We start from the raw sequence: 16,642 nt of genomic DNA, 5'->3' as shown, positions 1-16,642 counted from the left end.
CGTTGCGGCGTGCGCGCTGCCCCATGGAGATAGCCGACAACCGTTCCGACAGGTCGACAAGGTGCATGGCGTACATGGTGAGCACCGTGAGCTTGCTCCGCCGCGTGCCGCGGGAAGCCTCCATCTGTCCATCAGAATACCAGATTGTCGTCCTAGCTCGCTGTCGTGCTTGACTGCTTGTACGACGCCGCGCCGCGCCGGCTTGTACACCGCGGTGAAGGCCGGGTGGCCTTGATCAAGGTAGTTGTGAGCGCCATGAGCACGAGGAAGGGAACCCCTCCTCGTTGAGCACCTTGTGGAGTTGTGGTCGCGGCCGATGTTGAGCACTATGAGCTCCACGAGATCCGGTAACTCCTATATTATACTCTCCAATGTCATCTAAATATATAAAACGTTTATACATCTTCTCTATACAGAGACTCATCTTCTCTATCGATTTTTACACTTCAAATAAGAGATTAAACAAAACTAAAATGAAAAAAAATCCATGTAACCCCTTAGAGGGTAGTCTAATTCATTCTCTCATTTTTAAAACTAGTTGTTTAACCCCTAACTTTATAGAACCAAATAAATAATCACTGAACAGTTTTAGTGAGTGCTTTTGCTGATGTAGCATTACCATCGTGGCTGTAACTGATGCTAGTGGTATGTTAGCCACCAATTTAGCAATGCCACATAGCACCCATTTTGTCTATTTCAGCTATGTGATCTATCAGTATCTAAAGTTTATATAATTTTGCACGCTTGCACACAGGGCCCGGTCTAGCCATGTGCGAGTCGTGCGCTCGCACAGGGTCTCCAAAAATTGAGGGTCATAAAGCTTAGCAGATCTATTATAGTTTTGTGATTTTCTACAACACATGTTAATATATGTAGCACCTGTTTTCCTCCTTACCATATCACTGCGCTGAAGCAGAACTATCGAGCGCTTCACAAAGAATGAATCTTCATGGGATCTTAACATGTCTGTCCGCATGAACGAAGTTCTCTAAATTAAAGTTACTAAATTCATATTTATGTTCTACTACGACATATAAATGACACAAAAGACGTAATATTTAGCCACAATAGCTCTCGAGAGTGAAGCTTTGGAGAAGATCGAATATACGCGTATTATACAAGATTTTCTTTAAAACACACCAAAAGAACGATGTTATTCAAATAAAATAGATATGTTTCTTTAGATATTATATTACAATATATATTACTGTAACTTGCAGATTGTTATTAATGATTTTTAATAAAAATATAGATTACGCTGTTTTAGATTTGGCACAGAGTCTCAAATTTCTCTGGTCCAACCTTGCTTGCACCTAACGGGACCAAGATAGTGAAAAAGAGGATTTGGAACTAACGGATCAAAAAATTTGCTTCAATGATTACATCTACTGGCTGTTTGTATAATAGTTGTTGCAGTATTTCAGGTGCGGCCATAATTCACGTCCTCATCGACTGTACGTTCAAATTCGGGAATGGTGGAGAATTGCGTCTGCGTCCTGATGCTGTCCCTGGTTGGTTCATCTACACGTGTACAGAGCTTTCTTCTTCCAGGACGGCGTCCGTCCTGGCTTGCCATGGTCGGTTGTGTTGTGAACGCACACGGCACACCTGAGTACTTTGCGAGCACTCGTTCAGGCATGACCTTTTTGACGTCCATGCATGGAGACCAAATACCACACCTAATCGGCTAATCCATTTGAAATTCGACGCCCATGAAACCGTAGACGCCACCGTGTTGATGTTGAGATGAGAGTGACAACGATGGCAGGACAACATAAGCCGGGTCGCAAAACTTCTTCGGCTGTTTCCAGGCAATTCGTTCACCAAATAATACCGGCCATGTGCTCCGACCAGGTCAACATCACCATCGTGTTAGAGAGAGCTAGCCGCCACGACGCAGAGCATGATCTCACTAGCTTATATAAACGCGAGCGATCCAACGCCATTCTTGTATACTCCTGCGGCTTCCAGCTTGCTTTCCATCGTTCGATGTCACCGCCGACGCAGATGGCTTCCCTCGCCGTTCTCGTTTGCCTCGTCTGCGCAGCGCTCGCCTCCGATGCGGCGGCCGTCCGCGTGGAGCTCACGCGCGTACACGCCGACCCCAGCGTGACCGCGTCCCAGTTCGTCCGCGCCGCCCTGCACCGCGACATGCACCGGCACAACGCCAGGAAGCTAGCCGCGTCGTCGTCTGACGGCACGGTGTCCGCGCCGGTCTCGCCCACCACCGTCCCCGGTGAGTTCCTGATGACGCTGGCCATCGGCACGCCGCCGCTGCCGTTCCTGGCCATCGCCGACACGGGCAGCGACCTCATCTGGACGCAGTGCGCGCCCTGCAGCCGCCAGTGCTTCCAGCAGCCGACGCCGCTGTACAACCCGTCCAGCTCCACCACGTTCAGCGCGCTCCCGTGCAACAGCTCGCTGGGCCTATGCGCGCCGGCGTGCGCGTGCATGTACAACATGACGTACGGCAGCGGGTGGACGTACGTCTTCCAGGGGACCGAGACGTTCACGTTCGGGTCGTCCACGCCGGCGGATCAGGTCCGCGTCCCCGGCATCGCGTTCGGATGCAGCAACGCGAGCAGCGGCTTCAACGCCTCGTCCGCGTCCGGCCTCGTCGGGCTGGGCAGGGGGAGCCTGTCGCTCGTCTCCCAGCTCGGCGCCCCCAAGTTCTCCTACTGCCTCACGCCGTACCAGGACACCAACAGCACGAGCACGCTCCTCCTCGGGCCGTCGGCGTCGCTCAACGATACCGGCGTCGTCAGCTCCACGCCTTTCGTCGCCAGCCCTTCCAGCATCTACTACTACCTCAACCTGACCGGCATATCCCTCGGCACGACTGCACTGCCCATCCCTCCCAACGCCTTCTCGCTCAAGGCGGACGGCACCGGCGGGCTCATCATCGACTCTGGCACCACCATCACAATGCTGGGAAACACGGCGTACCAGCAGGTCCGCGCAGCGGTCCTCTCCCTGGTGACGCTGCCCACGACAGACGGATCGGCAGCCACGGGGCTCGACCTGTGCTTCGAGCTGCCGTCCTCAACATCGGCGCCGCCGTCCATGCCGAGCATGACGCTCCACTTCGACGGCGCAGACATGGTGCTCCCGGCGGACAACTATATGATGTCACTCTCGGACCCGGACTCGGACTCCAGCTTGTGGTGCCTGGCCATGCAGAACCAGACCGACACTGACGGCGTGGTAGTAAGCATTCTCGGCAACTACCAGCAGCAAAACATGCACATCCTCTACGACGTTGGGAAGGAGACATTGTCGTTTGCTCCGGCCAAGTGCAGCACGCTGTGATCAGAAATCTATTCCAATTCAAATGCTGAAAAAATCGAACTAGACTACGACAATGAACAGGTAAGCGCCAGACTTGTCGATCGGGCAGTCGCAGTGCTACTTCCCTTGTGACAGTCTAGCTGTACTTTAGTTTGATGTTTTTTTTTTGTTTTAGAAAAATGATTTTTTGGGACGTTTTACCTTTGTTGTGTTGCTAGGGTTGTGATGTAAAGCAGGAAATATTTAAACTTATCAGTTACTGTGTATGTTATTTCATCCATATTCATATTTTCCCTCTCTCTACAGAGCACTTACGTGTGCATTATTCATCAAGTATTTAGTTCAACCTTATTTCTGCAAATATTTGTTTTCAAGTTCAAGTTCAAACTATTGTGCATATTGTGTTTATCAAGGCTCTGTAGAGGTTTGGAACATGATCCTATCTTAGGCCAATCTCAGGGCCGGCCCTGAGGGTATGCGACCGATCAGGGCCCCATTTGTCCAGCTTATGTCCAAATACATATACATTATAGATAATTTCTATTCTTGTTCATTTGTTACATCTCTCTGATTTTCTGGCAATCATCTCTTCGAGGTAACGCGCAATAATCTGTTTGATGACGAATACTAAATATTGATTGGTGTGGGAAGGACGAAAGGTGTTGTACACATGTGCCTGTCGCGTTTCTTAATTCTAGCTTACCGAAGGGCTGACCCCGATAACCTACGTTGCTTAATTTCAGTTTAATTTGCTGATTTTTGTTTTCAGAAAATTTGATCAATGTATTTAGATTTAGTTTATTGTGCATTTTAAGTTTTAGGTTAGTTTGACAAATTAAAAATAAAATACTCACTCTCAAAATAAATGCAGAGTTATATTATATAATTTATATAATTTTACGACTCATAAAATATTGTAATATTGTAACAGTGTTTCTAGTCATATCATTTAGAATAAAATTGTATAAATCATCAACTTCTTTTATTCTTCGGATATCATTTAAAAGTTGAAAAAAATTAGCAGACTCAAACCTCCGTATAAGGCCTCTACATATATTTTCGCTTAGGGCCCCCGAATTGTCAGGACCGGCCCTAGCCAATCTGTCCTTTCTAAGTGGCATTTCTAACCTCGGCTCGTTGTATGATTGGTGGAAGAGATTAAGAAACCGTTGCTGCAAGGAGTCAAAGAAGATTTTCAATGGACTTCTCATCTCTTTTTGGTGGAATATATGATTGGAAAGAAATAACAGAATCTTTCGGAGACTTCAAAGATCTGCTATCCAGGTTACGCAATTGGTGAAAGATCAAATTGGGAGTTGCAGTGTATGTTAGATTGAATTAGTGTATGTTTTTCTCCTTTTTGTTTTTTCTTTTGCTCCGTCTTCAGACTGTTATCTATTTCTCTTCTAATATATTGAAGAGGCAAGTCTTTTGCCGCTTCCTTTCAAAAAAAAAGGCTCTCGTTTAAGTATGTACCGTAATGCTCAAGATAGTCTATAGTTTGGACTTTGAAGCGTGAGATCCAAAAGAGGGCCTATGTGTTATAATTATTATGAGAACATTATAATTAAGTCAAATCTAGAAAACTAGGAAAATCTTAGACAATTTTGGTTTGCACTAATCTTTTTCACGGCTGAAGATATTGAATCGTCTTATCAAGAATTACATGTGTAACGGTATTTTTTTATAAAATAAAATAGTACTACCTTCTTCACAAATAGATGACACCGTTGATTTTTTTTTTGAAAACTTTGACTATTCGTCTTATTCAAAAATGTAAAATTTTAAGCCAAGCACAAACTACCTTAGGTGATAAAACAAATCACGAAAAAATAAATAATAGCTAATTATTATTTTTTGAATAAGACGAGTTGTCATTTTTTAAAAAAAGTCAACGGTGTTATATATTTATAAACGGAGGGAGTATAACATTACTATCAATATAAATATTTTATAATTTTTAGTTGATATATATGTGTGTATCCAACCTTATTAAGATGTTTTGTTAATTCCTTGTAAAATCTGCCTTCTACCTCGGGTCAGCCCCATAAACCCAAGCCTAGGTGTGGTCGTGTGGAGCTTAGTTGAGGCCAAATTGGACCATAGCTCTCCTTACCCAACTTAGGGCATGCTTGGTTTGTGTCTAACTATGTCACACTTTGCCTAAGTTTAGTCGTTCGAATTAAATAACTAACCTTAGACAAAAAAGTTAGACAAAGTGTGGCAAGTTTGGCAGTGAACCAAACAATTAATCCCCAGCGGGTAAATAGTAATTTTTGGTACTCATATAGGTATTTAGAGCTAAGTTAGCATATCCTATTTATTTAGTCAAGCGGATTAGTTCATGAGATCAGCCTAACTAACATATCACCATCTTTGGATGTCTTACTCACAAGCTTTTCTCTTAAACACTCTTGCATCAACCCTCTAATTAAATAAAGGTGTTTGTGGTAGAATCATCAATTTAATCTAATCCCACATGCACTCATCATTCACTTGATACTAAGCACATCAGAGATCAAGTTAAACTAGGTAGTCTGTTGAGCACATAAGAAGGAAGAACTAAAAAAATTGTGTGTTCATTAATATCATAAATAAATAAATAAAGCCTACAATATTCTTAACCATTTTATACACCACATATCTACAAAATCAAAATTATCATAGAACAAGTTTCATAAAAATAGCAGAAGAAGACCGAGTTTGACGGCGCGCAAGCACACAACACCAGAAACCTTCCTCAAACCCTAGCTCCACCCCATCGCCGCCGGCGTCCCCATCTATCGACGGTGGCGAAGGCGATGGCGACGCCTCAAGGTTCACCTCCGCGTCCCTCCTTTCCTCCCCATCTTGCCCCCATGTTGTCTTTGGCATCATGTCGCTTTGGGGCTTCTACGAGTGCCGTCGGTCCGGTCTCCGTGGACGTAGTTCCCTACCAGCGGACTGTGGGCGCGACTGGCATTGCGGTCACGAGCGTCTCGGGAGACAGGTGTCATCGACCCCACCGCTCGCTAGTGCTGCTCCCCGTCGGTGGTCGACACCGCCGTCTTTGCCCCCGCTAGCGCTGCTCTTCGTCGACAGTTGACGCGGGCGCCGTCGGCCTCTGCGGATGTCCTCGGCTGCTTCAGGGTCCACTCCCCTTCATCATCGTTGGCCTCTTCTGGCGTTTTGTGCGTCGACAGATCTAGGGTCCACGCCTTCGAATCTTGTGCCCTGGCGTTAGGACGTGATGGTTTAGGTCGTTCGTTCTCTCGGTTGGTGGTCGGCTTCCATTGTCGTCTTGCGGAGGTCTTCATTGTGGCTTTCGTGAGGTGACTGGATCTCCTCCTCGCAATGGCGTCTTCATAGCAAGTGTTGTCCATACCTACTTTGTGACTTGTATCATTTTAGCATCGATTGACGAATTCGCTTACTTAGACGACACATCATCTTTAGATGGATCCTACGGATTGATTTTGTGTGCCAATTGGCATGTTCGCGAATCAGTCATCGTAGATGTTCTCATCTATGGGGTGTTGTGTCTGTCATAGACTTTGTGGTCGTTATTATGGGCTAAGACTGAATGGTATGCCTGCACTAGCTCGGTTTGGGGGTGGTGGTTGCATTTTGGATCTCTGATATGGTAGTACTGTATGTATATGTTTCTTCGATTTTAGGGAGAAATCCCTAGGTATGACCTTAGCTGGTTGTACCTAGCAACGGTCTCGTTGGAGCCATTGTTTGAAATTCAAGGAGTTGTTCTCTATGGTGAAAACCAAGGGTCTGGCCTTAACTGGTTGGATCATACAACGATTGTGCGTGAGCGTATCGTTCTCTTGGGAGACGTTGTTTTTGGAGAGCCTTCGCATGATCCAAATGTTGCTTTGTTAGGGGTTGGTTCTGAATATTAAGTTGTGTGGCGTTGGTTACTGTGATTATGGCATGATAGCTGTTGGTACGTCTTTTTCTTTTGTTTTTCGTGGTTGTGTACACCCCAATTGTGTAGAGGCCGGAAGAGTTCTTAGTGTAATTGTATCACTCAATGTAATTGGCTAAGAGTAATGAAGCTTCCTTGATTATCACATAGCAACAAAAGTTATTATGTTTTAATATTCAAACGGAGGTAGATTGATTTCGGGTACCTTGTACAAATTGTTGGGCCACAAGGCCTCCATTTTTTATTTTGGTTATGTTAGGTTGGTTTGGTTCACCTAGAATTTGGGGTGGAGCAGGCCAACCCAGTTAGCGCCAGGGTGCTTGTGCCCCTAATTTTGGTGTTGGAAGTCTTCAGTGTAGCAATGGATCTTTGATAGAGAGAGTAAATTCATTTCACTCACTGTCCCTTCCACTCTCTATTGCTTTTCACTTCACCCACCTTGAGACAAAGTGTTCTTGCTCTTTCCATCTCCCACACTCTTTCTCATTCAATCTTAGATCCATGTATCTGTGAATGAGATTGAAGTGATGTCTTGTAGAATTTTGACTTCAGGAGTAAGGTCCATTTCTTTAACAATTGTGGCATCCACTTTGATTTAGTTATAGCTTTATTACTCTTGGATTCTTTAAACCCCGGCCAAGATAGGTGTTGCCTGTTGAAATCCTTGATTATTCATGCTTGTGTGGAGCTCCGAGAAGTCTTTATTACCCATCTTGTTCTAGTGGAAATTCCTGACTTGACCTTTGTAGTCTCTTAGGAAAGTGAGGAGTTGAAAGAGACTCTTGTGCTCACGTCAACAACGGGACATAGGAACAACTTCATGATATGCTTGAACCTTGGGATAAATCTTATGCTTTTGTGTGCTTATAGCTTGTGATTGTATTATTTGTTGTGGTGGCTTGATTTTTATTATGTGTGGGTTCTAGACCAAGCAAAATGTATGAAATTCACTAGTACTACTACAACACATATGTGGTGGACTCAATTTAATACTTAAGGATTTCACTTTATAATTAGTTAGTTCGTTGCTATCTCCGAGATTCTAAATTTTAGCCACCACCAGATTTTGTGGACAAGTCCATAAATTCCACTTGGGACCATATATTCAAATACCCATTATTTAATCCACTAAAGTTTAGAGCATTCTTAAGTCAGATGAGCATAACAAAGATATTTCCAAACATGAAAGGAGAAGCAACACGTCAAAGGGTGAAATATGGTATTAATTGTTCTTAGATCAACTACCATTTCTTTCTCGCAGAGACTTGCTTGTGAGTTGATCATTATGAACTTTTAGAGACAAGATATAGTTTGACATAAGTTAGTTAGATGTGGACTTTTGCACCCATGTTATTCTTGAATCTTGGTGCCCCTAGACCCGGACGGTCCGCTGTGCAAACACTTTAGACCACTCAAAAAACTGCAACCCTTTTGACCTCTTTGAGATGATCACGAACTGTCTGGCCACCTGGCCCAGACGGTTCGCGACACCGACACTCAGCCCACTTTTCAAAACACGCTTTTAAAAAAGCTTTTAACTTGCAAACTCGGAAGCGGTGTTAGTACTCATGCACATGCAACATCTATAAGCTCTATGAGGCACTAAGTTTCATATAAGAAATTGTCATTGATCCCTCTTAATAGTACGACTGTCGAGCCTGCTAACCCGGTCAATTTTCTTCTCTAAACACCTTGTGACCGACAAAAGTAAAATCCTACATAATACCTTTGCCTTTATCCGTTCCATAACCAATGTCGAAGTTTTCAAGACTTTCAATCACGCTCCTGTTTATGTGGTCCAACCTGCATTCTTATTTCTCCAAGAATTCGTTAGTCTACATATTGTAGTCATTAATTACCAAAAACAACAATTAGAGGCCTAGATGCTTCACAGATGGCGATGAGACTGTCATTGGATTTGTACGCACACTCCTCGTATTCATCATGTGAGGCGGAGGCTCTGGGCGAGGTCACAAGAGTTGTGATGGAAGTTGCGTCCGAAAGTGGAAGCTGTGGTGGATTGGAGAAGACCTTCGCTCACGAATATTTGAGGGAGAGTGGAGCTCGGATGCGGTGGGTTGGGGAAGACCCCCCCCCCCCCCCCCCCCCCCCCCCCCCTCCCCCCCTCCACACCCTTTTTTATTTCTCCATCTCCATGCTCCGATGCCGCTGATGATCTTGCCAACAGAGGTGGAAAATTGCAGTCAATGGATACCTGCACGGCGGTTCTATTCTGTAGAACGTTCTTCTGATTATGCTGCTGCTGCTTGCTCAAAAAAGTGCCTAACAATTATCCAACAACGACCCCAGCCAGGCCCACGTTGAATTTAGTAGAAGCATGTTTGAACCCTTATTGCCCGCACGCCGAACAAAGAGGTCACCTAACCACTTAAAAATTCAGCGCCCATACAACCGTAGGCGCCATCTTCTTGGCGTGAGCGCGACAACAATGCTAGCGAGCGCTGCAGACTGTTTCATCTCTTCCAGGCAACTCACCAGCTGAGACTGAGACCGGCACAAGATGGCGGCTCTGACCAGGTATTAGAGGCAAGCCATAGGTCATCCATGATGAATGATCACCGTATATGAAGCTCACATTTCTCAATGGCATTCCATTCTTGCACAATCATTCCAGCCAGCCACCATAGCTCCATGTCGTCGTCGACCTCACAAATGGCGTCGCTCGCCGTGCTCGTCTTCCTGGTGGTCTGCGCAACGCTTGCGTCCGGTGCCGCCAGCGTCCGCGTTGGGCTCACGCGCATCCACTCCGACCCGGACACCACCGCGCCCCAGTTCGTGCGCGACGCGCTGCGCCGCGACATGCACCGGCAGCGGTCCCGATCGTTCGGCCGCGACCGCGACCGCGAGCTCGCGGAGTCCGACGGGCGCACCACGGTGTCCGCGCGCACCCGCAAGGACCTGCCCAACGGCGGGGAGTACCTCATGACGCTGGCCATCGGCACGCCGCCGCTGCCGTACGCGGCCGTCGCCGACACGGGCAGCGACCTCATCTGGACGCAGTGCGCGCCCTGCGGCACCCAGTGCTTCGAGCAGCCGGCGCCGCTGTACAACCCAGCGAGCTCGACCACGTTCAGCGTGCTCCCGTGCAACAGCTCCCTGAGCATGTGCGCGGGGGCGCTGGCGGGGGCCGCGCCGCCGCCCGGGTGCGCCTGCATGTACAACCAGACGTACGGCACCGGGTGGACGGCGGGCGTGCAGGGCTCCGAGACCTTCACCTTCGGCTCGTCCGCCGCCGACCAGGCCCGCGTCCCCGGCGTCGCCTTCGGCTGCAGCAACGCCAGCAGCAGCGACTGGAACGGCTCGGCGGGGCTGGTGGGGCTGGGCAGGGGCAGCCTGTCGCTCGTCTCGCAGCTCGGCGCCGGCAGGTTCTCCTACTGCCTGACGCCGTTCCAGGACACCAACAGCACCAGCACCCTCCTCCTCGGCCCGTCGGCGGCGCTCAACGGCACCGGCGTCCGCTCCACGCCGTTCGTCGCTAGCCCGGCCAGGGCGCCCATGAGCACCTACTACTACCTCAACCTGACGGGCATATCCCTGGGCGCGAAGGCGCTGCCCATCTCTCCCGGCGCATTCTCCCTCAAGCCCGACGGCACGGGCGGCCTCATCATCGACTCCGGCACGACCATCACCTCGCTGGCCAACGCGGCGTACCAGCAGGTCCGCGCCGCGGTAAAGTCCCTGGTCACGACGCTGCCAACGGTCGACGGGTCGGACTCCACGGGGCTCGACCTGTGCTTCGCGCTGCCGGCCCCGACGTCGGCGCCGCCGGCCGTGCTGCCGAGCATGACGCTCCACTTCGACGGCGCCGACATGGTGCTCCCCGCGGACAGCTACATGATCTCGGGGTCCGGCGTGTGGTGCCTGGCCATGCGGAACCAGACGGACGGCGCGATGAGCACGTTCGGGAACTACCAGCAGCAGAACATGCACATCCTCTACGACGTCCGGGAGGAGACGCTGTCGTTCGCTCCGGCCAAGTGCAGCACTCTTTGACGATGCGATAGTTGTACATATGTATATGTGTGCATATATAGGATTCATGATTTTTTTTGTATACAGTGGATTGTTAACCGAACACACTAATTAATTCCATTATTGTTGACTGCTAGAATTTGTTCAGAATTCTTTACTGAATACTGGAAATGTGGCTTAAAATACAAGGGCGCCATAAGGGTTTAGACAAGTAGGCATGAAACCGATGACTGAAGCAGCATACGTTGATTCAATTATTGAAAACTGAGATGTGGCTTAACAATTACAGGAACGAGACGAGACACTCGACGTACGGGGTTCAACAAGCAAACACGAAATCGATGACTGAAGAATACATAGGTCGTCTGACAACGACAGACGACCAAACGATATAAATTCCCTAATCTGCAAACCTCCGACCCCGTCTTCTCTTCCCTTCCTTTTGAAAGACACCAAAATTAATAATCGGAATCAGCGCAGCCGATGGTTTCCGAAATTAAGAACCGATCGGTCATGCGCATGGAATCACCTGATGACGGACGAGCTGAGTCAGCTCCTTGCGACACACCAAACCCTGCGTAGTATAGGCTCGGACAGTACGACGAAGTCAAACAGCGCATACGTGTACGTGGTTCCAAGATTGAAGGAGAGCGATCGATGGAAGAGATACATGAAATTCACACGCTTTCGTCGATGATGGACAATGCAGCAAATTATTCTGGAGCAAATGACGGCATTTGCTGTCATCTTGCAGAACCATCCTGGATGGGTTGGTGAGTCCCCAGTTCTCCAGAAAATTCTCTGCTGATCTAAGTTTTAAATGATTTATTCATTGTTTATGTATTTGACTGTTTGTTGGAGAAATATGCATTTTCAGTTTTAATTTAATCCAAAAAATCACAGTGATGTATGTGACCACATGTATGTACATATGTATATCACTACTCACATAATCAGTAAACAACAATAAAATATGCACAAATACAAAAAAAGATTGTACCCTGCGGGGGATCGATACTCAAGGCATCAGTGACTCCATTCACACGAGACATATCATATGTATGTTCGATGTAGTCGTACGCAGTCGACGCAGACAGATGTACGCAGTGTAGTCCCACGAACGGCGTCGGCGACGAGGAACTTGATCAGCACTGGTCGAGCGAACGAAGCGAGTAGTCGCGAGTACGCTCCCCAAAAACCTGATCGCCCGCACACCCGTGCAAGTGTCTCTCTACGAACGGCGATTTCAGAGACTTGTTCTCCCATACTCTCTGTGCTCGCAGAAGGTGGGATAGGGATGGGCTGGGCTGTACGCAACGCGTCTGAGAATTGTACGTGTACTCTCGTAACCAGAAGCAACATCTCCTCCTCGTATATATACACGCGCAGAGAGAGGGCAACGAACATTAACGGTCACCATTACAGCTAACGTTACAGCCAGCTAGAAATTGATGTCATCAGTGACGTACGTTAATGGCTGATAATAGTAATGGACGTTCATCACTCTAGGCACTTTAGGCAAAATACGCAATCGTTAGAAAGGAATATTCGGACCAAGGTCCGATCTACCACGACTCGGCCAGCGGCGCGCGCGTGTTACAATCCTTCATCCTTTTCTTAGCTTCTCAATAGATGCACTAATGGTCCACCTATTTAAGTTGAGTGAATTGTCGCTTTAACTTTCAGTATGGTACTAAAGTAATAGTACACCGTAGTATTAAAGTGGACTTCTAAGATTGACTATTATTGAATATTAATATGAGATAGTCCCACATTAATTTAACAAGTAGTTCACATCCTTTGTATTTTAAAACATTGGATTGGACGAGCATGTCAGATTTTGAAAATATTCTCTTGAAGTGACACGCGTGTGTTACAAATAATGGCACCACAACAATCACAAACATCAGCCAAATGCAGGGAAAAAGCACACAGTAAATACAACCTTGAAATCAAGGTTAGTTGAAAGGGGTCAGCCTGCACCAATTCAAGAAGCAGGGCGATCACGCTAGAAGTAGAGCGTGCACTGGGAGTCCTTGTCCTGCTTACGGAGCGTCCCATCCCCTTGCATAGTGAAGTCGCACTCCACCTTGATGTGGTGATTCTTGCTGTCCCACATCTTCGCCTGGAACTGCAGCTTGGAGCTGAGCTCCAGCCGCATGCCGACGCTCCCCGCCGACACCTCGCCGGCGAACCGCCCCCACGACGGGTCCGACGGGACGGGGCCCCTGGCGGTGAGGGTCCCCTGCACGGGCGTGTCTCCCTTGGGCACCTGGTAGAAGGGGTGCATGACGGACCCCGTCGCGACGAGCTGGTCGCCGTAGAACACCGACGCGACGACCTCATCGTAGTACATGCCGATCTTCTGGTTGGGGTTGTGCTCGTTGACTGTGAAGCGCACCGGCAGGTTGGCCAGGCCGGAGCTGGACTGCCGGTTAACGTTGGGGATGGAGAAGTCGGCGAGGTAGAACCTGGGCCGGTGCGGCCGGAGGCTCAGCCACAGCACGAAGAGGATGACGCCGGCGATGAGGACCAGGGTGAGCAGCACCGCGCACACGAAGTTGGCGCACCGCGCCACCGGGCTCTGCCGGTTGTACAGCGACTGCCCGTAGTTCCGCATTCTTCTCCTCTGCTAGCGTTGCTTCGCCGCTGCCTTAGTGTTCGTGTCTATCTTGCGCCGGCACCATGCATGATGGTGTCGCATGCGATCCACGTCTTATATACAGCTCAGCTGCAGGCCCGGTTCGTTGTGCACGCATGCAAGGCAAGACAGTAATGTTCGTGCCTTGAGCACAACAAAGGCGAGATGCTTCCGAATTCTCTCTGGAATTCTTGATCTTTTGAGAGGAAATGAAGATACCTTTGGAGTCCTTTTTTTCCTTTTATTTAGTTTCGCTCCTCTTCCCTCTCGTGTGTTGGTTCAACTCTCTCCGTTTTTTATTTATCACGGTTTAGTTCAAAAATAGTGTGTTGGTTCAACTCTCTCCGTTTTTTATTTGTCGCAGTTTAGTTTAAAAATAAACTAGTGGACGATAAATATTCGAATACATCTGTAGTGTGTATGTAAAGGCAGTATTATAATGTCCGTCAGATTTACTAATTCCACTCTTAGGTTCCTTGCTTGAAGTTTTTACGGATAACGGAAGAACAATTGCCCAAACTTCGCTAAAGGGCAAATACAAAGGCACAGATGCTCACCCTATCACAGAGACCAAGTATTATCTTCGGATTCCTTCGAAACAACTACAGCTTACCGTATGTATATTCAAAACAAATATATTTTTTGATAGGAAGCACAGAAGGGCTAAATAGTTGACCAAAAATCTTAATTACTGAAAAAAGAATGCCTTTTTGCTCTGTTCTTTCCACGGACTACCATGACTTCACGAGTTCACGTACGCGCGAAGCCAGCCCAAAGTCGCAACCTAGATATCGTCACTGGGCCGAAGCGGCGCGGCCTGTGGCCTACCCGTCTTACTCTAATTAGGAGCCTCACTCTCCTCGCCATCTGCTAGACCCTGCGGCCCACGGACTTCGAGCCAAAAATGAAGAAGTAGGTACTCCAACAAAACCAGGCTTTTCAAAGTCACTAATTCCACCAGGATTTTTTTCTGTAAATATTACATGCTCCGACTATTGAAAAGAAAATTGTCATCTCCTTAGGCTGAATCATCCTCCAGGATAAATCCCAAGTCCTCTAGCACTCAACAGGCTGAGATTATGGTCAACTCAGATTGGCGTATCCCCTTCACTGACTACCTCCAGCACAAGATCTTGCCATCTGATAAGCCATTGACATTTCATGTTTAATGCAAGGCTGAGTCATATGTACTGGTTGACAATAAGCTCTACAAAATGAGCGCCTCGGGGATTATTAGTGATGTCAATGAATCAGGTTCGGTCGGGTGGAGCAATATCCCGTCCACGATGACATCCGTGAAACTTACCTAAACTCGCTCGCAATCGCACACACGAGTGCAATATAAAACCTGCATTCGAACCCGTCGAGTTTCATGTCACCTGCGGACCGCGATTCCGCGAAGCTTTAGGTTAGGTGCAGGTGTAATCGTGGGTCAAAATTCTCACTCATACTCGTCAGATTGGATACCCGTTGGGTTTAGGGTCGGGGATTCTAATAAAATGTATCTTGGCCGTGGAAGGAACCAAGTCATATATTTTAGACGGTGAAGCAGGAGCATATATACGGGGGCATTCCTATCTGTTGACACCTTTTTCGGGTGCCAAACACTCAACAAGAACCGGCGGCGATGCTCTCTGCACAGGCGCGGACGGTCCGCGACCAGAGACCGGACGGTCCGCGACCTGGAGCAGGGGCAAAGGTTCCCTGCCTGACGGCCGGACGGTCCGCGCCTACAGGCCGGACGGTCCGCGCGTGCGCAGGGGGTGGCGAAGGTCGCCGGCGGCGCCTGGATCTCGCTCCCGGGAGGGACCCCGTCGGGGAGGAGAGATCCTAGGTGTTGTCTAGGCTCGGCAGGCCGACCTAGACTCCTCTAATCGACGTAGAGTCGAAGAGAGGCGGAGAATTTAGAGATTGAGAGGCTAAACTAGAACTAGACTAAAACTATTCCTAATGCGTAAGGTAAAAACGAGAAATAGACTTGATTTGTTCGATTGATGGGGGTTCAATCGGCCGTAGCCCTTCATCTATATAAAGGGGGAGGTCTGGATCCGCTTCCAACTGATTTCCGAGTTAATCCCGTGGTTTTAGGTAACCAATCCCGCGAGAAACTAGGAACCCTAACTGATTCTGCGCACGCGCGGACCGTCCGCGCCACCACCGCGGACAGTCCGGACCGCGGACCGTCCGGCCTCAGGGCCAGACCGTCCGCGAGACACATTTGGTGTCCAACATATGCCCCCCTGCCTTTTGGTGAAGGTTGACGAACCAAAAGCATATGAACTAAACCTGATGTAAGTCACCGACTTTTCAATATTGAGATCATTTAATAAAGCATCAATGTATAACGGCCGTTTCAGATTTTATCTTTCTCGACCATGACCGTTTGATCACTGAATCAAAAGGAATAGAATGGAGGTGCCCCCCAGTATGGATAGACAAAGGGACTATACATGTATCATGGATTCATCATCGTACCATTCCATGTTTGAACAGGATAATATACTGACGATGAGTAAACGGGTGGAAAGTACCCTGGTCTCATAGGATGAATAGGCGATGCTTGTTGTGTCGCCTTTCGGGCCGTTTTGTTTACCCGTTTCGTTTTAGTAGGTGACCGAGGTTTCTTCGTTGACCGATCATGTAGAACGGTCTTCTTGCTAGTATTCTTGGAGAGCAACTGATCAACAGTAGAGTCAGCTTTGATCAGCCGACCATTTGTGCTTCGCCGTTGTGTCTCCTTCCCTTTTAAGGTTTTGTGTGGAGGCTGACACCTTTGGGCATAGGCGGACTGTCCGGCAGAGTTA

At 48.1% G+C, this 16,642-nt stretch overlaps 3 protein-coding genes across 3 annotated transcripts; 2 read left to right on the top strand and 1 right to left on the bottom strand.

Moving 5' to 3' along the window:
* Window positions 1-1,967: 1,967 nt before the first annotated feature.
* LOC100273195 (Eukaryotic aspartyl protease family protein) lies at window positions 1,968-3,553 on the top strand. Its single transcript, NM_001147639.1, has one exon. The coding sequence runs from the start codon at window positions 1,990-1,992 to the stop codon at window positions 3,307-3,309; it is 1,320 nt and encodes a 439-aa protein (NP_001141111.1). The 5' UTR covers window positions 1,968-1,989; the 3' UTR covers window positions 3,310-3,553.
* A 6,214-nt stretch (window positions 3,554-9,767) lies between these two features.
* Window positions 9,768-11,261, top strand: LOC100284558 (aspartic proteinase nepenthesin-1). Its single transcript, NM_001157453.2, has one exon. It carries the CDS (start codon window positions 9,809-9,811, stop codon window positions 11,216-11,218), a length of 1,410 nt encoding a protein of 469 aa, NP_001150925.2. The 5' UTR covers window positions 9,768-9,808; the 3' UTR covers window positions 11,219-11,261.
* Window positions 11,262-13,032: 1,771 nt separating this feature from the next.
* LOC100285319 (harpin-induced protein) lies at window positions 13,033-13,891 on the bottom strand. The gene has a single exon (NM_001158212.2). The coding sequence runs from the start codon at window positions 13,815-13,817 to the stop codon at window positions 13,206-13,208; it is 612 nt and encodes a 203-aa protein (NP_001151684.2). The 5' UTR covers window positions 13,818-13,891; the 3' UTR covers window positions 13,033-13,205.
* Window positions 13,892-16,642: the final 2,751 nt, after the last annotated feature.

This window comes from Zea mays, chromosome 2, assembly GCF_902167145.1.
Source record: "Zea mays cultivar B73 chromosome 2, Zm-B73-REFERENCE-NAM-5.0, whole genome shotgun sequence".
In the NCBI taxonomy this organism is placed as follows: Eukaryota; Viridiplantae; Streptophyta; class Magnoliopsida; order Poales; family Poaceae; genus Zea; species Zea mays.
This window is presented reverse-complemented; position numbering and strand designations above follow the sequence as displayed.